Raw genomic sequence first — 22,023 nt, 5'->3', positions numbered from 1 at the left:
GAGAAATTAATATTTTACTATTACATTAATAACTAATTATTCCTTGTGATCTACTCTTTTTCCTTCTATTTTCTGTAAAGGCCTAACTCCTGTTAAGGTCAGGCTCTTTAGGACAGCCCTCAAGGCACACGCTCATTCATTCTGGGCAGGACCCCACCCAACTAGGAGACCTAATTTCTGTTTAGAGTATAAAGGGAAGGAACCCCTGTCCCTGTTCTCCTCCATTAGGGTTCAGAGTGACCCAGCTTGTGAAGGAGAAAACCAGCCAGAGAGGTTCAGATGGAAATGGCTTCCCTTGCCCAGACTGGTGATCAAGCCAAGTTCTCAGCAGAAGGAGCTGAAGACTTTCAGCCCACCTCGTCATTAAATGTCTATCTATCAAGGTTGAGGGGAGTCCCCTTTCAGAAGGGGTTTAAGGTATTCAGGGTCTCTCAGAGTCTTTGATTAACTAGAGAAACCACTAACCATCAACTTATTGCTTGCAGCTGAACTAATTAATAAACTGATTATTAATTACTCAGAAACTCTGTCTCTTGGGGTTTTCATTCATCTCACACTCCACTACATGTGCGTTATTTCCCCTATGTAAGTTCCTTGAAGGCAGGAACTTTTTTGCTCTTGTTTTTCCTATTCTTAGAGTAATCTTTTGATAAATGCTTATTCATACCTTCCTTTATCTATCCATCCATTTATCCCTAATAACTTCCCAGGCAAGCTAATGCCTAGATGTGAGAAGTACTAGCCACAGCGCCAGCAATTCAATTCTACCTAAACAAAGACCACCACTCTGGTAGAATCCCGGGTCACAGCTATGCACGCAGCGTCCACTCTGCAGATGCTTCCTGGGATCCCAGCACAGGTCACAGTGCTCTGGAGACTGAGAGCAAGCCAGGCAGTCTGGGTGACAAGGGACTGGAATGAAGAACAAAGAAAAAGGAAGCAATAAGTAGGAGACACAGCCTAGCCCTCCAGGCTGGAGACCATCAAGTACCTAGAATAGAAACATGAAGAAGAGCAAAAGGGACAAAAACTCATTGCTGTGGGAAAATTCCAAAGTGTTTTCACTTGTGTCTTATCCCCTTAAAAGCCTCTAAGAGAATTCAGATCATCCAGGGAGAGAAGACAATACGAAACACACATTGCTTTGTCTGACTGATATGATAGAGGACTGGGAATGACCAGCCTCCAAACAGGATTTTAAAGTCATTTAGAAAGAAATTTTTATTTTTGTTTAAATGTTCTTAAGCTTTGAGCTTTCGGGTAACATGTGTTTAATATCTAAACTCACTTATACATTTTGCAATTCATTGATCTTATATTACTGTCTACACAGAGGTTTTTTGGATTTGGAAACTAGCAAGTCAATATAGAATGATGGTGACAGTGATGATGATGGAGGAGGAGAAGAAGGAGGATGATACTGGTAATGAATAGAATGAAGGAAGAGAATGAAGAAGAAGGGGAGAAAGAGGAGAATAGCTGGCAGTGTATAGCAGTTTTGGGTTGACAAAGCATTTTGAACATATTATATCTCATCCGAGCCTTACAACAACCCTGTAAGGTGAATGCTTTAGGTATCGTCACTCATTTGAAAATGAAGAAATTAAGGCTTCGGGATGTTCAATAACTTGCCCAGAGGCACACAGCTAGTAAACATCTCAGGCAGAATTAGAACCTAGACCTTCCAGACTCCAAACCCTGTGCTCTGTGCATCACTGTCAACTACCTCTCTAAAATAATTGCATGTAAACACGCAAGTGTGTGTGTTCTTATTGGCAAGCCCACTTCAGGCATTTTTGGGAAGGCAACTTAAGTGAACCATAAAATTACTTTCCCTCTTCTGTGCTGTATTAAGTGACACACTACAATTAGCTATGAGAAGTTAAACACAACAAAAACAGATGTCAATATAAAAAAATTACCACAGATGAAAATGATTAACTGTGAAAGGCAAATCGAAAAGGCTGCCTAGCCACACATGAGCAAAACACTGTGCGGAGAACGCTACTCTAAAGATTGCTGCAATCATTTGCAATATTATGGCAAATTATCCTGGATAAAACATAAACAATCCTCCAAAAAGATTTGTTGGACTTTATTCTGTTTTGTTTTGTTGCACAGTGTGGTCTATACCTGTTATTTCAGCGGCATCAGAATCCCTAGTGTGCTAATTATCTTCAACTAATTAACCAATTCAGCTCCTGGTGAACTGAAAGCAGAGGTGGAAAACAGATAGGATATCTGGGGAGAGATAATGCTTTATATTTTAAAAGACTAACTTATAAGGGAAGGGTTCCCCAAATAAATCATCTTTGTTTAACAGCTCACTTAAAAGTCGTGCTTGCATCTACAAAAGAAAGAAAAGCCCTTTGCTATGCCAGCTTAATTTAATTATACAAAAACCGTTTGCAATCCAAGAAAAAAAAATCAAGAGAAATAAATTGGTAGAACAAAGCACTATGGAAACAAGGACAGGAAAACAGCCCATACGCCTCCCTTTGGATTTTGTTAGCATGACTGTCACTCTCTAGAAATGCAATCCAAACCGTACCCACCTGACTTGCAAGCCGGGCAGCACTGACCCAAGACTTCCACTGCCAAGGTACCCACCGGGCACGGGAGGCAGGCAGGTTGATAACAGGTTACTTGGGCACCTTGGCACTCACACACTTTGCATGGACCATCATTCCACCTTTCTCCCTCCTACATGAGAAAAAAAGAATTAACAATGTTACCAGAAGGCTTTCAGTACCTGCTTCATTTGCCCAGGAATTCAGGTACAGACTGAGAGGGCCTCTGAGCATCCACAAAGAGTATACCAAGCATCACCCCCTAGAGGTAGGGTTCTTAACCTGGGATGTGTAAACTTGTGAGAGAAACAGAGAGCAGTGAGGGAGGGAGGGAGGGAGGGAGGGAGGAAGGGAGGGAAGGAAGGAGGAGGAAGGAAGGAAGGAAGGAAGGAAGGAAGGAAAGGAAGGAGAAGGAAGGAAGGAAGGAAGGAAGGAAGGAAGGAAGAAGGAAGGAAGGAAGGAAGAGAGGAGGAGGAGGAGGAGGAAGGAAGGAGGAAGGAAGGAAGGAAGGAAGGGAGGAAGGAAGGGAGGAAGGAAGGAGGAAGGAAGGATGGACAAAGAGAAGAGAAGAAAGGGAGGGAGGGGGAAAAAAGAGAGGAAGGCAGAAACAAAGAAGACTGCATTTCAATATAATTGATTTCCTTCTGTGTATTTTATTTCATGCATTTAAAAAACGTGATCCTAAGGAGTCCAGAGGTTTGGCCAGATTGACAAAAGGGTCCATGGCACAAAAACAGACCCCTGGTCTGGAGCCATCATAGATGCCTCTTCACAGCAAGCAAAAAGCACTCGAACATGACTCTCAACCTGTCCAACTAGAGACACATTAAGCGTACTCTCCAGTAATAACTGAGGGGAATTTCATGGGGGAATTTCCCTGCCTTTACTGGGACACTGAGCCTCTGTGTTCTCTGTGCAAATGCTTTTCTGGGCTTGGTTTGTAATGTACAACATGTGCCATGTGCCAAAAGCTTTCCAACTCTGACATATTCTGTGTGGCCAAACCGATGATGGTAACGGAAGTGAGTGTTCTGCCCTAGGATCCAGAGTGCTTTTCAAAGATGATTTCACTTATCCTCACAACAGCCCTATGAGAATGGGAGGGGCAAAGTTTGTGAGTAGGATGCACAGGAGCAAAGAGAAAGGAAGAAGTGGGAATAGAGGAAATGTTTTAAATTAAGTGACTTCAAATTCTCTACTGAACCAACCAATCTGACATACCATAGTTATATGACACTAAAATAAAAACTGCCCTTCAAAGAGAAACTTTTTAAAAAATCAATTTCCAGGTGAAATGGAAGGATATATCAACAGTCTCCTAGCCTCCTTCATGCTTTCATGTCCCAACTATTCCACAGGCCCCATACTCAAGTGAGCTCAGCATGTACACACACACACAACACACACACACACACACACACACACACACTCTCACTCACTCTCCCCACACACACACGCACACTCACACATACCCTCTTGTATCTCTTCAGGCAAGCAAGAACTTGCCAAGATAAGACAAAGATGCAAATAAATCTCCATCACATAGGGAAAGGGAGAAATAAGGAGTTTCAGTTTCAACAGCATGAGGGAGTTTGCTGTGAATAAAATAAGACATCAACACGCTGAACAAAGAGAAGAGACAACGTCTAACGGATCCAGTCCAAATTATCCCGTTTCTCCCTCACCCTCTCATACTATCAGCAAAACTGATCAATTTGGTTGTCCTACGATGTCCTACGCTATTAAATAAAATTGCCCAAATTTCTGTGTATGTGCTGAAATTTAAATTGTTCTGAAATCTGTTCAGTGTCACTCAAATTTGAGAAGCACATCAACATAAAGAGAAGAAAACAGAGCGTCACTAAAAAGTTCACCAGTCAAATCATTTTTATAGGTAATAAACCAAAGGGAGGAACTTGAGTTATTTTCGCTCAAATAAAATCAGACTGCTTAGGACAAACATATAAACCAAGACAAGCATATCAGATTTCAAGGAAAACTTTGGTAGGAGATATCTGAATTGTAATTCCTACTGGGAAATCGATTTTTTCTTTCAATGAAGTCAAGGTAAGGTCAAAGAGTCTAAAATCACATAAGAAAAATGGGCTGCTGGAGAATAGCAGGATTAATGTTTCTTTGCGATGCTGCCACAGACAATCTTAGTATTCTTATCTCACTAAAGTAAGGCCTTGAGGGTCCCATGGATACTCCAAAATTTGGCATTTAGAGAATTATGGCTTTCCAAACCTTCGTTAGGAATACAATAGCTAGAATGGCAGGGAGACAGATAAGATCATCCTCAGAAAGGAATTAGGGGATCTACCCCAAATCTGAAAGTAAAGTTGTTTAAAAAAAAAAAGTTGGTCTGGAAATCAGATGCTCTCATCCTAACTTTTATGCCAACAACGCCAACACCCTGTCAGCCATAGGGCAAAAGACAGTAGGCTATCGTCCAAAACAGAACATGTTTCAGCCTCAATTTTGCCATGTGTTAGCTATGTGATGAGGTGGGCTATTTTTGAGCCCCAGTGTGATATAGACCATCAGTTCCCAAAGTGGGTTATACTGCCCCCTGGGGGTGCTGCAACAATCCAGGGGGGTGGTAGTAGCCTCAGGTGCAATTGGGGGGCATTGAATAAAAAGAAGTGGGCAGTGGAAGCATAAGGAAGGAAGAAAAGAGAATTTTGAAAAACAGTTCATACATTTTTCATCTGTTGTATAACAGAGTTAAAGTTGTAGTAATTACATTATTTTCCAAATAAACACACAAAATTCATGTTATAACCAATCAGTGGTCAAGTCTGCCAACAGGTCTTAACAAGCAAGTGCTGGCAGGCGAGTGTGTGGTGCATTGTCAGGAAGTCCAGCATGCATTGGCAGGAATATGTGTGTGTAATGACTTGTTTACAATGCAATACTATACAGTTACACGATGCAATATCGCATCATCAAAATTTCAATGCAGTAAACAAACACAAATTTACAATAAGTTATTAAATATAAGATGCATCATTTTTTAAAAAGAAATTTTATATTTTTTGAAATGATGCAAATTTCAAAAAAAAAATTGTTAAAGGGTTAAAGAAAGTAGATTTCCAGGAGGAGAACTGAGTAAATTTTTTTGAAAAGAGGGTGGTAGACCAAATAAGTTTAGGAACCTCTGGTGTAGACAAAAGAACAGTGGATTAGGACAGGACCTAAATTCAAATCCAAGTTTGACTCTTCTGGGTTCTCAATTTTTCTGGGTCTCAATTTCCCAATCTGTAAAATGGGAGTGCTGAATTAAATGATTTGTATGGCCCCTTCTAGCCATAAAACTGTGATTCCAAGAATAATGTTTTATGACTATACTTTATAAGGTGGTGAAGAAAGAGCTTCATAAACAGTGGAATGCTATAAAAATGTACTCTGCCATTACTATTTTTTATTATTGCTCTTGATGGGTCAGCAAAGCATTTTTTCACGCTTGCTAAGTCTTAACTAATAAATCTCATTTAATCTATCAAACATGCCATGAAAACCCCACCTTGCTAGGAGAAATGTGATATAATGGAATCAATAAATATTAGGAGAGGCTAAAATATCTTTTCATTTTTTTCTCTTTGTTATAAAATAAAACATGGTAAATAAGTGTGGAAAAATAAAATTGAAGTGGAGTTTTTTTCCACTGTTACATAATGATCACTATCACCTTTTAAATTAAATTATTTCAGTAAATCTTGAGAATAAAATCAGTTCTCAGTTTTGTTCTCACACTCACATCTTTTATCTGTTCTTCATGAAGACAGTGTTGACGTCTCATAACACATTCAGGACAGCATTTTCCATCCAAGTGAATTAATTCTTCATCCTACGGAGAGAAGGAGATGAGGTATTCATCTAATTAACAGCTCAGTGGCAAAAAGAGAAGCAAACTGGTTACCTGATTGGGACAAATTACTCAATATTTGAATTTTTCCCATGATCCATTTCACTGGATTCTGGCTACCCTTCCTATCTAAAAGTAATTCCGTTGGCATACTATGTCCATGGTTTACACCGCGAGGTGTTACTGGTACTAAGAATGAGATTTGTGCTTATAAATTCATATCCTTCCTCAGTCCCCTTTATGAGATAAAACCCTACATACATTCATTCATTTGAAAAGCTTTTAAGTGTCTATGACAGACAAGACATGGTATTAGGTTCTGCACATACAGAAACAAAAACAAAATGGCCCCTCCCTTCAATGACTTTACATGAAGTACAAGGATAATTAAATACAAAGGCTATTCAAAGTAATTTCTACAGGTATGTGCAACTACTAACAACTATGGGGATCAGGAAAGGTATATTGTAGAAGGTAGCAGCTGAGACTTGATGGGAATTTAGGGATGAAGGAGAAAAAGCATTCCAAACATGGATGACAGTCTGTGCAGAGAGACAGGTGGGCAATGGAATGTTGTATCCTGGGAACACGTCAACAATTTAGCAGGAAATGACAGTATGTGATTCTATCTTCCAAATCACTTGAGAATCTTCTTCTGGACCAATCCCAGATGGCAAAATGGCTCTTCTCCTCACCAACATTAAAGCCCTTTACCTGATTCCATAATACCACCTGCTCCCGTGTTTTCAGGCAGCATGTCCTTTCAAAGACCCATGAAGCCCTAAGACCTTATCTATTGGCTTGCTTCCTGCTGCCTGCAAACACATCTCTCAGATCTCCACAATGCCTAAAAAACCCTTAACCTGACCAAAAGATCCCCATACCAAATCCCCCCTCCTTTTCACACAGTGAAGCTCCTACAAAAAGCTGTCTCCTCCCCTTGCCTCTACTGTCCTTCCCTCCTAGGCAGACTCCCTCTCCACCTCTATCTTCCTTTGAGGTCCATGCTATCAAAATGTATCATTTAATTCAGGTCCCAACAGCTATTATCAACCAAGCCCCTACACACTCTCCTCTTTTCCTCAATGAGTTCTGTGCCTGACTCATGGTCTTTCTCTCTACCACAACTCCTACCCACAAACTAGGAGCCTTCAATATCCATACTGCTATTGGGTTTAGCCATTAGGAGGTCGTAGGTCACTTTGTTGTTGTTGTTAGGCAATGGGGTTAAGTAACTTGCCCAGGGTCACATAGGTCACTTTGGAGAAGGTGGTTTCAGTTGAGAGATGAAGTCGGAGGCCAGACTGACTAGGGTTTAGAAGTGAGTGAGAGGTCAGAAAGTAGATGTACCTGACCTACACAGACAGCATTTTAAAGGAGTGGGGAAAAAAGCGTCTTCTGTCTCAGCTCCTTCCCCACTGCAATCCATTTCCTATTCAGCGGCCAAAGTGAGCTTCCTCAAGTTCACATCTTACCATATCACCCTCAACCAACTCAACTCTAGAAACCCCAATGGCTCCCTATTTTCCCAGATGATCTTCATCATCTGGCATCATATGGCATTTTAAGTCCTCCACAGCCTAAACCAGGGGTGGGAAACGGCTGTGGCCTCGAGGCCACATGTGGCCCTCTAGGTCCTCAAGTGCAGCCCTTTCACTGAATCCAAACTGCACAGAACAAATCCCCTTAATAAAAGGATTTGTGCTATAAAACTTAGACTCAGTCAAAAGGCCGCACCCAAGGACCTAGAAGGCCACATGTGGCCTCAAGGCTGCAGGTTCTCCACCCCTGACCTAAACCTTCCTACCTTTCCAGTCTCCTTCACACACCCCTCGGTCTGTTTACAATGGCTTAAATGCCGTTTTTTGCACACGCTGTTCCATCTCCCAATTCATGTATTTTCACTGGCTGCCCCCATATGTGAAACTGCTTCCTTCCTCACCTCTGCCTCTTAACTCCTTAAGACTCAGATCAAATACCATCTTCCCCAGAATTTTTTTTTACCACTAGTTCATTCTCTCTAAAGTTACCTTCCATATATAATGTATATTATCTGGTATGTAGGTATTTACACACTGTCTCTCCCATTAGAAGGTGAGCACTTTGAAGGTGGGGATCATGTTTTTGCCTTTCTTTACCTCTCCAATGCATAGCACTGGGTAAGCATGTAATAAATGCTCTTCAGTGACTTCTCAAGCTTTTGAAATCTGCCTTCCATCCCCACCATTTCACAGAAACTGCTCTTCACTGTAAATGCCAGTTGCCTTTTCTGAATCCTCATCCTTCTGAAGGGGGCCATCACCACTCATCTTGATCTATGTCTTGCCACTACACTCTGATAACTCTGGAGAAGAGAGTGAGGTTGATGACTGTGTACAGCTTTGCCTCACTTAAATCCAATTTACGTGCAAAGCAAGACATCACCAGTGATGTCACTGGCCCTCTTTGAAAATGAAGGACAAACAAGTGAGCTAAAGGAAAAGGACCAGGGATGTCAGTAAGGTCACAAACTTAGAAGACTGGAAGTATGATGTGTTCAACAGAAACAGGGAAATGAGAAAGAAAGACACTGAGATATCAAGTCTGACAAGCCAATGGGACATTGAGATGGAGAGGTCTGGCAAACAGGTGGTGACGTGTAACTAGAGTTCAAGACAGAAATGGGGGTAGACAGATAGATCTTAGAGTCTTTTGATTAGAGATGATCATTAAACACATGGTACCTGATGAGTTCACCAAGAAAATTAAGAAAAAGAAGAGAGGGACCAGGACAGAGCTCTGGGGTACATCCACACATTAGGAGTGGGACAGGGGTGATGACCCAGGAAAGGGGTATGGAGAAGGAATAGGGAGACAGGTAGAAAGAGAAGCCAGAAAGCAGTGTCAGGAACACCAGGAGAGAGAATAACCAGAAGGAATGGCTGGCCATGAATGACAAAAGCCTTGTAAACTTCTTAAGAGACAGACATGTTTTTATCTTCACCTAGGAAACAAATTAAACAAATGACCAGAATTTCTAGTCCAGTCTGCAGCCTTAGAATAGGGCTAAAATCACGGGACCATGTCGGAATCAAATTCATGACCTCACTGCCATTACCAAACGGCTCTGACTAGGATGAGTTAACTACCACAATTATCCCTGAGTATTCCAAATGCATCCATGCACTTGAGAAGATAATATGAATCTATGAATTAATTAGGTATTACTGTTTGTATCTTTAAATACCTAATTTGATCCTAAGGAACACTAAGAAAACCCAACAGATTCCTAGTTGTTGCAGAAAAATCAGCCACAGCTCTGATTCTAGTTCTCCAACCACTTCAAGCCACTTCAGAGGTGAGCAGGGGGCCATCTCTGGTCATCCTGATCTGTGTCTTGCCACTGGACCCAGGTGGCTCCGGAGGAGAAAGTGAGGCTGCTGACCTTGCACAGCCCTGCCTCCCTTAAATCCAATTCACCTGCTGGTCATAGCATCACCTCCCTGATGTCATGGTCCTTTTCTAGAGCAACAGACAAAACAGCAAGAGCAAGGAGAACAGAAGCAGAGAGGGATCCAGAAAGGTATTCGTCTTTCAGTCTACAATCAATTTAATTTCCTAGCGCTGCTATCCATCTCCATGAATCTGAGGATTCGTTTAAGTCAAAATACACGTATTTTGTAAACAAAGACCTTAATTTTGTATCTCTGTGACCCTGGTACTTTACTCATTTCAAAGGGCGTGAGTGAAACATCTATGTTTCTTTAGGGTCTTGAAAAGCAACTGTAGGGGAAAAAAGAAAGTATTTTCCTTACTGCGATTAGAGGGCCTTCTGCAATGGGTGAGGTGCACAGGAGAGCCATTTATACAGAAAGTATCTTACAGAAAATGTGTGCACCGGACATGTCTCCAACAGAGCGTTGACAAGGACCAAGAGGCATGCAACCAAAATCTCTTTTTAAAAAGGAGATTTGTAAGTCAACTGGGCCTCCGTAACAAGAAGCAATATGGCTCTTCTCAGAAGTCCCTCCAAAAGCTACTCTAGACACAACAGACTTCACTCCTAGAGAACACTGCCAACTCAGACCTGGTGAGAGAGGAAGCCTGAAATAGGAAAGCTATTTATAATCGAAGGGCCTGAATGCCCCAGACCACTGCGTCAGTACCCTGCTAGAGGGAGAGCGTGGCTCCGATTACAAGAAGCCTCTTACGAGAACTTGCTCTGTAAAACAAAATTAAACCTCTCTGCTCTAGGAGGATATCTGCAGAAGAGGCCAGAATGGTCTCCCTCATCCTTCACCACCATCTTCCACTCCTTACTCTACTTCACACAAACCCTTTTCTCCTTCGGAAACTCCCACAGGAAAATCAACAGCACTTCTCTGAGGGAAATTCCCTCTCTCAACTCATGCCCTTCCATCCCATCAATCCAATTTGGTTTTGATACATGCGTCACTCAAAGTCTCTCTGAAAGGGTATAATCAATTCAATAACTCATTCAGTGAGCTTTCATTAAAGACATATTAAGGATCAGGCTATATTCTAAGCACCAGGAATACAAAGAGATCTTGCAATGTAAATATAGACTAAATGTATTAATTATATTTATTTTATTATTGCTTACTCTATTTGTTGTACCATAAGGATAGCTAGCCTTCATATAGCACTTAAAGGTTTACAAAGCATTTACAAACATTATCTCCTTTTGTCCTTCACAACAACCCTGAGAGGTAAGTATTATGATTACTCCCATTTTACAGATGAGGAAGCTGAGGCAGGTAGTGGTGAAGTGATTTGTCCAGGATCACACAAGTAGTAAGTATCAGAGTCTGGATTTGAATTCAGGACTTTCTGACCCCAGGGTCAGTGCTCATAACCACTACAACACCTAGCTGCCTCACCTGAGGTAACAGAAATATATTAAATATAATAAAATACATGAATACACTACCTCAAGTGAAGCAATATTGGTAAAATGCTTTATAACCTTAAAGCACTATATAAATGTTAGCTATATTATGAAATATATACAAAAATACAAGATAATATCGAGAGGGAGGCTCATATATCAACTGGAAAGAATCACTCGATGGAGGAGATAGCGCTAAGCTGAGCTCTGAATAATAAGCTATTCAATAATACAAGTCTGAATACTAGTCTTTTTTTAAGTTAATGTGGTTTTCTCCTCCCCCTTAGAATTTATTTTAAAAGTCAATTTTAAGAACAAAACAAAAATAAAACTATCAAGCTATGATATGGACATAAGTTAGTTTCGTATACATGATTAAGGAAGATGAGGCATGTTGTGGGTTGGGTAAGTACCCAAGAACTTTGCTTATAAAAAAAAGCCAGCACAGAGACAAAATGCTGATCTGACATTCCAGGACATAGACACCTTATGGCTGGCAGTCTTGTCATAGTACTTCCCATGGGGACATGAAACATGTTGGCTTGCTGGGACCTGCTGGCCACTAGGAAGAACACAGCATTTTTTTACAGTCTTTCCCTTCTCTCATCTAGAGGTCTATCTCAACCTGGACTGGATGAAACACAATGGGGAACACAAGGGAGGTAGAAGTCCCACTGTGGTCTGGCTCTTTTTAAACCTAACTTACTTTGTTAGGAGTTTCTGGAGACTGCAAACAGCAGAAGTCAATGTAATTAATTATTTGTAAGATTGTTCCTTCTTTGCCGCCATGTTGCTAGGGCTCCTTTCTATTGGTGCTGCTAGTAAGATATTGACAGGACCAGAGCCTGGCATACTTATGCATCTGGACAAGCCACCTGCAATGACATCTGGCTACTTTGCCTGACTGGTCACCATTCAGCATCACCCCACCCTGTCTTACATTTTGTCCAGGTTTCCCATCTAACCAGATTCTCCATGAGCTCATCACAATCCTGGGCCTACAAGTGATGAATAGCCTGGTCTGTATGTCAGTGATTGATTCCTTGGACTAGACGGGACCTTAAAGGTTTAACAAGTCCATCTCCCTTGCCTACAAATGAACGCTACTCAACCCATCCCAGATAAATAGCTACCTTTACTATCTGTAAAGGTCACTTACATTCCCAAAGGAAAAGACCTTAGTTTCTCACCTGGGTACACTTCACGCTGGCACATTCTCCAATGTGGCAAGTCACCTGACCTTGATCACATGTGCAAAATTCACAAGCAGAGTCCTTCCACATTTCATCGTGATACCTAAGAATCCCATTATACAAGCAGTTTCCTGTAGATGCCACGCATTTATCACAGCACTCCCTGGGATGGTGGACTTTGTTCTGACCCTAGAGTAAAAGAAAGGGAACACAGCTGAGACTCTCCAGTCAAGAAATGGCGGAGTGGGTGAAGAATCAAAATCATCAACACTGTCAAAATGTTGTAAGGTACCACAATTGTAAGATATTCATTTCCTGTTTCCAGTTCAACTGACCCAAGCAACCTTCTCTTCGTCTCTGGTAAATACATCTGCATCAAATGATGAGAAAGGATATTCTTGACTCCTTTGTAGACTATATTGGTTATGTACTAGCATCCTTTAAATTAATAACATTAATCAGGGTAAAACTGTACTCCCCCAAATACCTTTTCACAGGTGAGTGGAGGACACACTTGTTTGTGGCATCTGGGCTCTCCTCTGTCACATACACACGTAGTACAAGCATTTTCAGTCCACTGCTCACCATGCTGTGTGAAAGAAGCAACCAGAAAACCATTGGCTAAACATCAAAATGGGGGAAGGGAACCCAAGAGGACAGTGGGTTGGCCGGTAGAGAGGAAGGCACCCTCCCTGAGGAGCAAAAGCAGAAAACATCCTTTACCTAAATATACCTTGATATTGAGAGACCCAGGAAGGGAAAAAATGAGAAAATGCACCTCTCCCTCCCTTCTTGGCAAAAGTGGGGACCTATGGGTACAGAACCTGCATATTTCGTTGGACTCAGCTGATATGCTAAATAGTTTTGCAAAACTGTTTTTTCTCCTCTTTGATTAACATTCTTTGTTATAAGGAACATCTCACAGGGCAAGCGAGAAATTAAGGTGATGGAAAAATCAATTAACATTTATGTGCACACACACATATATTGTGCCTATATGTATATCTATGGGTTGATAGACTGATAGACATAGAGATAGATACATAGAAGATAAGATACGTAGACAGATACAGGTGGATAAATGAGTAGATATAGATGATAGATAAATAGGAAGAGATAGATTTCTACATAGATACAGACAAGATGATAAGAAGAGAGAGGGATGATAAAGAGATAATATAGATAATAGATATACATAGTTACATACATGGATATAGGTGACGTGGATACAGATGATAGACATACATATAGATCAGAAAGATACACAGATATAGGTGACAGATATAGATGTATACATAATATTTACATAGATATAGACAGACAGATAGCTGGAGACACAGCGTCAAGTGATGCAGATTCGCAAGAAAATGTCACTGGGCCTGTTTTCCTTTCACATCCCTGAAGTGACAAAACTCAGCAAAAACTCCTTCCAAATATCCAAGGCGACATAAGTGACATAGAAGGGCTGCACCCGCAGCTCATCTCTCCAGATGACCGACCACATTTTGATGGAAGAAAGGTGACTATAAAATAAGCTGTTTGGGTGAGAACAGACTGTCCTACATGGAAGAATTATGGGAACATAGCTTATCATGAGTGCCGCAGATCTCACTCAAAATCCCTCTGCAAAGCCACACAAGACTTGCTAGAAATGTTAAATAGTACAGAGAAACACTGGAGGCATGATATCCCAAACTGATAAAATAGTGTTTGGGGGCAGGAATTTTACTCTCTTTCATTAATATGGAGAATAAATGAGAGGGAGGTGTGACTGCATTAGAATAGGGAACTCCCTCTACCAATGGAAATCAGCCACTTCTCTGAAACTTAAAGTCTTAAGGAAACACCTAGGTCAAGGAGAGGTTAAGTGATTGTCACAGGGTCACACAGTCAGGATGTGCGAGAGGTCTTTCCAGCCCCAAGGCCAGCTCATTACACCACAGTCGCCTCAAATATATTTGCTTAATAAAATTTTAATGAACCCACTCCTGGACACCAGTTAGTCCAGGCAACATCGGCTTCTAGAATGACAGTAAACAAATGTTCAAAGGGAATTTTAAAGGAATGAAGATGGCATCCTAGCAGCCATCCTCAAAACACTTTACCTCCATCCAAAGCAAAGGCATTTCTGAAAGTGTCCCTTTAAAAAGCAATTCCCAATGGGCTTCACTGGTCCAGCTCTTAGTCTACTGCTGGTATCAGCCAAAAGAAAACTGCTGGTTTGTTAATTTATTTAAATAAATTTATCACTTCCCAGTCAGCTAGACACTCAAGGGAAAGAATACACCTTCATTAATTCAATTCACTCAACCAAAATTTTATGAAAAACTACTGTGTACAAGGTACTGGGATAGAAAGAAGAACTACACCCCCTACTTCTCCACATACTTCCACTACTGGTGCAATAGGGCCTTTAGGTAATGTTGATGCATATATGGAAAGACATGTGCCTGTATGTAAATATTTATCTTCACATTTTGCTGTTCAATAGTTTTCAGTTGTGTCTGACTCTTTGTGATTCCATTTGGGGTTTTCTTAGCAAAGAAACTAGAGTGGTTTGCCTTTCCTTCTCTAGTTCATTTTACAGATGAGGAAACTGAGGCAAACAGAGTTAAGTGACTTGCCCAGAGTCACCCAGCTAGGAAGTGTCTGAGGCCAGATTTGAACTCAAGAAAATGAGTCTTCTTGACTCCAAGCCCAACCTCTATTCACTGTGCCATCCAGCTGTCCCCTTACCTTTACACACACACACACACACACACACACACACACACACACACACACACACACACACACATGTATAGATAGGGAGAAGCATACATACATGGGCATATATATTTAGCCCAAGTCTCAGATAGGAGGAAATTGGTTCATAAGGTGGCTATCACCAGTAATATCTTATTTCCTGATTCAAAATGCATGAGTAATAAATATTTCATCTACTAGTGCACAGAACCAGGGGCCACACGCCAGAACATTCCTTTACATTTCTAATCCCCTGCATTTTTTTCCCCATAAAAGTCTCCATTTGGGGGTGGGGGGAGAAGCTGCTTCTGTAGGAGTTATTAATTCGGGCAAAAAGTCAGCCAGGAGGGATGTGAGAGGGTCAGAGAAGGTTCACAGGGAGAGTGTCAGAATACATGTCAAGCCACCTTGGCAGGTATATCCAAGACTGATTACCTGGTACACTTTCCCAGCCGAAGAGCAAGATCTTGGAAGACACTGCGGGCAGCATTTCCCAGGGAGGCGAGCCACCTCTTCATCCTGAACACCCAAGATGGGGAAACAGGGAAAGGAGAAGTCAGACACTAACAAAATCCTCAGTCCAGTCAACAAGCCTTTACTGAGGACCGACTACATGCCAAGCATTGTGCAAAATGGAGGAAGGGGGACTTACAAAGAAGGCAAAAACCATCTTTTCTTTCATTTAATTCACAGTCAGCCTGATTGTATATACTTAAGCATCCTTTTAAAAATAAATTATTCTCGGCATTTATCCATTTTTTGCTGTTCAGTGGTTTCAGTTGTTTCCAACTCTTTGTGACCCCATATGGGGTTTTCTTGGCAAAGATACTGGACAGGGTTGCCATTTCCTTCTCTAGCTCGTTTTACATATGAGGAAACTGAGGCAAAAAGGGTTAAGTGACTTGCCTAGGGTCACACAGCTAGGAAGAATCTGAGGCCAGATTTGAACTCATGAAGATGAGTTTCCCTGACTCCAGGCCCAGAATTCCATCCACTGCACCACCTAGCTGCCCCATTACCCTAAGCTTTTATAGAAACAATTACTATCAAAGATATAGGATCTCAGAATCATATCTCTTGAGCTGTAAGTTAGGAGCTCAGAGGCCACTGGGCCAATCCTTTCATTTTAAAGATGATCTTAGAAAGATGGAAAGACTTCAATGAAATGATAAAGAGCAAAGTGAACAGAACCAAGAGAACATTGTATACAGTAATACCGATACTGTTTTAAGAACAACTTTGAGTAACCAAGTCATTCTCACTATTAAAAATACCCAAATTAAAAATAAAGGACATATGAAGAAAGACATTATCTGTTAAATAGAAGTACAGAACAATTTTACATATATGTACCTATTTGTGTCTAATGGTAGCCATCTGTAAGGTGGGGGAGGGAGGGGAGAGAAGAAAAAAGGGGAAAAAAAGAAGTTTACGTCATCACTTGTTTACCTGGAGGAATAACTAGTGATACAGTTTTGTGTACAATCATCTTTTTTATGGTACTGTGTTATAGAATGCTTGTTTTGTTCCAGAATTGAAAATAAACAAAGAAAAAAATTAAAATGAGCAAAGGGTATTATTAAGGGTCACCTACATTTATAAAAGTGGTCTGAAGACCACTCAAGTCCCACGTTCTTGTCTTCGCTAACTTCAGAACACCACCAGCTCTCATGAGATTTACTGGTGAGCCCAGGAATGGGAATGTAGCTCCTTAATTGGGTTACTCCAGTTTTCCCTGGCCTTTTTCTCGAAGTGTACATATCCATGTGTGAATTTGGGGGGTGGTCCCTCAGGCATTTATAAATCAACCACAAAAGTAAGCTTTGGTTATGAGCGGGGGAAGGAGGCTGAAAATCAGGTCAAAAGACTATATCTAAATCACTTTAAATCGCAGGAATACACATACTTTAAGAAGTAAGCTCTCAGGAATTAGGTTGCTAATACAGTTGCTAGGAGAAACCACGAAAAGACAAAAAAAATGGTGTCATACTTAAATTCAACAACACCTAATAGGGCTGTTACTTAGTTAAGTTCAATCAATAAGCATTTATTAAGCATCTACTAGTGCCAGGCATTGTGCTTAAGTGGAGGTTCCCGGTTTGTTGTATTTTCAGAGGAGATGGGGAGGGCAAAGCATCTACTTTTTTAAGAGTATAAAAGATGCCTCCCTTTTCTGATTAGAAGAAGTCATGTGGTTTCACACCATCTGTGGGGACTTATATGCAATTTCCACAGAGATATAACTTCTTCATTTAATGTCTTTTACCACTACAGAGGTAGGAAAGCCAGGAGCAAAGAGCTGAAACGTCCTTTCTCTATGCCTCTCTTTCAACCCCAACATAGCTCTTCTTTAAACAGAGATAGAGACAGAGACACTATCATAGCAGACTTAGATAATACAGCCCCTGCCTCCCATCACTCCCAATCCCCCACCTGATACTATCTTCCTACAAATAGGTACCACGCCCCAAAACAAGGGAGGAGGGGACCTCGACCCTGATAGTCAATCAGAAGAAGTGTGTCCAGAAAATTCTCTCAAGATAAATATTTAGAAACAAAAGGAAAGAAATTTTTAAAAGGATGAGCTTTATGGTGATGAAGACACAAGGAACTCATCTGGGAGGGAAAAAAGAAACAGCTCTATAATCAGAGTAGTCACAGAGTTGGAAAGAGGTCCCACAGCTGGGGAGAAGCCTGGGGATTTTCTTTCAAAAGTACATCGGAAAGAAAGCTGTCTCAGTGGAACTCTAGTGGGAAGACAGTGATATCTCTTTGCCTTTTCCTGGGCTGTCTCCCACACCTGGAATGCACTCCCTACTTACAGTCAACCAACAAGTATTTATTAAACCCTTGCTCGGTGCCAGGCACTATGCTGGGCCCTGAGGACACAAGTAGAAAGAAAACTAGGGAATTCTTAGCCACAAAGAGCTGACATTCTATTGGAGGAGATGATAAATACCTGTAAAAATATTTACATCATAAACATAAAGTGAATAAATACAAATGGATAAAGTAGTTAAACACAAGGTAGTTTGGGAGACAGCGCAGTAGTAGTCGGGGAGGGGAGATCATGAATTAAAGGCTTCATGCAGAAGATGGTGCCTGAGCTGCATCTTAAAGGAACATGGGCTTACCAGCTGTGTGACCCTGGGCAAATCACTCAACCCCAACTGCCAAAAAAAGAAAAAAGGAACATGGGGACCCCATGGGAGTAGACAGTCACAGAAACAGGAATTGGTAATTGAAGTGTTTTGGGGTTTTTTGTTTGTTTTTGACTAACAGACAGAAGGCTGATTCCCAGAGTTCTGAAGTGGGAAGGAGAAGTAATGTCCAGTGAGGCTAAAATGGTAGGTTAGGACAAAGTTGTGAAAATGTTTTAAAAGGTAACCAATGGAGTTTATATTTTATCCTAGAGGCAATAGGGACCCAGTGGAATTGGTTGAGAAGGGGAGACACGTGCTTATGGAAAATTACTTTGGCAGTAATCCATGTGCAGAAGAGGGCGGAGGGACTTCAGCCAAAGAGACCACTTGTGATGGTCTAGGTGAGGGGTAACAGGACTGAATTAAAAAGGCAGTTGTGGGAGTGGAAGGGAGTTTCACACAAGAGACACAAAGGCAAGATGTGGGCACTGACTTCGTACGTAGTGAGTGGTACGTCAGAGTTATTGCCCAGATCACAAACCTGAGACAGTTAGAAGGATGACTGGGCCTTTGCCAGAACTAGGGAAACTTGGAAGAGAGCAGGGTTTAGGGGGAGAAAAATCAGTTCATTTTTAGGCACGCTGAGTTTGAGGTGTCTCCTACACATTCAAAATTTGAAATGTCTCCTGAAACTCAGGAAAGAATGGAGCTGGCAGGATTAATCTGGGAGTCATGTAAGCACAGCTCAGCCACCACACCCTCCTAGTCCTTTCCTGATCCCCAATCGGCTAGTGGCCCCTTCCTAAAATATCACATAGCTACTATCTGTTTTGGGCACATGTGTTGAGTTTTATTGAAGAGCATGCATTGGGCCATGGAGGAAAGGATGGATTTCAACCTGTAGAGAGTGGAGGAAGGTGGGGAGGACATTTTAGTAGAGTCATGGAAATTGGAGCAGGATGCACAGAGAAAGCTGTGAATAGTACCCTTCAGTTGGATTTTAATGGGATGACAAATTCATTGAGCCTTATAGAAATGTCTATTACCCAGCCTCTGCTTAGCATTCCTTTAAATTTGGATTCCTTGTTAAAAATTGTTTTTCCATGTAACAGAGGAAAAATAAAGCACTAAATAAACTATAGATAGATAGATAGATGATAGACAGATAGGTAGATAGATAGTAGATAGATAGATAGATAGATAGATAGATAGATAGATAGATAGATAGATAGATAATGTAAATAAATAAATAAATTTGGCTTCCTTACATTGGGAGTGGGGAAGACGCTTAACCTAGAAATATGATGAGTAAGAGAAAGAGGCAGGCACAGCTAGGAGCTGAATAATAGTATCAGCAAACCATGGAGGAATTCTAAAAGGGTTTTCAAATAAGACTGAGGTTTCTGCACATAAATTGTTTTCGTAATCTATTTGCCAAGCAAGGGTAAATGATCTCTCTTTGTCCAAAGCCACTCTGACCCAGGAACACTCCTGTTTTACCTCATCAATGAGTTGGGGGAGGTAACTTCATCTCAGAAGCAAGACCCCGCTAAGCTCCCTGTTTCATTTAGAGCAATCTTTACAAATCACTTGGTGCAAGTCCACAGGATAGCAAACACGCGTACGAACGCCAAGGAATGAACCAAGGCCAAGAGGTAGGTGTTATCTGTTAATACCCAAACCTGCCCAATTCTTTCCTGACCTGGCATCTAATCATTTGCCTCTTTGATCATTAGGGGAATTTTTCAGACAAAAGCTTTCTGGATCTGGCAGATCAGATAGACCAGTTCCCACCTTTCCTTACTCCTGGCACTTTCAGGAGCTCTGGGAAGACAGACAATACTTTAAAAGGCGGGTGGGGAAGGAGGACAGCATAAAGGATACATAAGCTTAGATACTGAGGAGCCCATTCCTCAGGAGGAAAGGGCTTCCTTTCTCATCTCAGAAGAAGTGGGATTCTTCATGTATCATGGTGGACATATTTTTAACACTGCATCAACACAGAAGTTCATAAATTTTTAAAACAGGACTTTGACCCAGAAGTCCATGAACCCAACTGGATGAATTACTTATTATCCAGCTAAGATGGACTTCAGAAGTTTGAGCCACAGCAGTTAAGACTGTGTTCTGCCTTTGGGACAACTTGCTTGGTTTTTCAATATTTCCATATGCAAAATGGGATCATTATCATCATCATCATCATCATCATAAATATTATTATTTCTAATAACATTGGAGGTTTTTAGCTTCAGGGTACATTGTACAGTGTGTTAAGACATAGGAAGGATGAGAACATCTTTTAGCATGTTGTATTTTGATTAAAAAAATATGTATACCTAGATATTTCTAGTCTGATCTTCACCGTAACCACAGAATAATAATACTAAGCTAGCATTTATAGAGTGCCTACCATGTTTTTTTTTTTACAAATATTATCTCATTTGATTCTCACAATAACCCTGTAAGGTAAGTGCTATTATTACCCCCATTTCAGATGAGAAAACTGAGGCAGTCAGCAGTGAAACGACTTGTCCAGAACACTGAGTAAGTCTCTGAGGCTGAAATTGACTTAGGTCTTCCTGACTCAAGGTACAGCAGTCTATCCACCAAGTCACCTAGTTGCCCTAACAATAGGAAAAAGGTAAGTCACATGAGCTCTACGTTATATTAGGTCAAAGCCCTGAATCACTGCCCCAGCCACAGAATTGCTCTCAGTATACACCAATGTTGGCCTGCACAGAATCAGCCCAGAGTAGCAGAAACCCCTCCAGGGAGAGAACTCCATGCAGGGTGGATGAGCCAGAGCAAATCTTATTTTCATTTCTTTATTCACTTAAGGATAGCGTTGGTTGCCACAGGTGAAATCTTTATTTACTCTAACCCAGCAAAAGCTATTAAAAGAAATAAGCAAGAATCAGAGGACCTGAGGCCAAGTCTAAGACCCTGAACAAATCATGTCACATCCCTGGGCCTCAGTTTACTGATCTGTAAAATGAGGGGATTGGACCAGGTAGTTTCTGAGGTCCTTTCCAACTCTAAATCTATTATCCTATAAAAACACTTTTAAGTTCAAAACTCCCAGTTACAGAGCTTAACCTCTAGAGGGTCAAATTTCACTCAAGACTTTACATCATTCAGAAGAGGGAAGAGAAGAGCATGGGACAAAATGGAGAACGAGGAAAGTCAGAAGTCTACAATATGGTTGCATCATTTTTCTAGTCAGCCCTTCACATTTAACACTAAAACACTTTAAATCCTTTCATTATTATGATTATTGCCTTCTTCTTCCACCTGAATGTGTTCTACTGTGAGGCTGGCACAGAACAAGACCAAGGTTCTATAGGCTGGGCCAGTGGAAAGAAAATTCCAACCATTTTCACATCCAAGCTTCAAAGGCTTGGAGGACATATATGGTGCCTCTCCCGCCCAATGGATTGCAAGCTCCCTGAGGGCAGCTGCTAGTTTACTTTTAGTTTTTTACACCCATGACCTAGCACACTGCCTAGCCCTGGTTGGTTGGTTAATTTTGGCCTGGATCTGTGATTTCAATGGCATAGGGAGCTCCTATCAATGAAGATCAGCAATAGTTCTATAAAGCAGTCTTGGAGAGTTATCT

General features: G+C 41.1%; 1 protein-coding gene across 1 annotated transcript in view; it reads right to left on the bottom strand.

Moving 5' to 3' along the window:
• FRAS1 (Fraser extracellular matrix complex subunit 1) overlaps positions 1-22,023 on the bottom strand; it is a 479,438-nt gene that overhangs the window by 303,367 nt on the left and 154,048 nt on the right. Inside the window, 6 exon segments of the mRNA XM_020988371.2 lie at positions 769-912; positions 2,556-2,703; positions 6,331-6,420; positions 12,517-12,708; positions 13,007-13,108; positions 15,700-15,783. Of these exon segments, the coding sequence (XP_020844030.1) occupies positions 769-912; positions 2,556-2,703; positions 6,331-6,420; positions 12,517-12,708; positions 13,007-13,108; positions 15,700-15,783 (760 nt within the window).

The sequence above is a fragment of the Phascolarctos cinereus genome, unplaced genomic scaffold (assembly GCF_003287225.1).
Source record: "Phascolarctos cinereus isolate Bilbo 61053 unplaced genomic scaffold, phaCin_HiC Scaffold_9;HRSCAF=440, whole genome shotgun sequence".
Lineage (NCBI taxonomy): Eukaryota > Metazoa > Chordata > Mammalia > Diprotodontia > Phascolarctidae > Phascolarctos > Phascolarctos cinereus.
The sequence above is the reverse complement of the archived record's forward strand: the minus strand, read 5'-3'. Positions and strand labels throughout refer to the sequence as shown.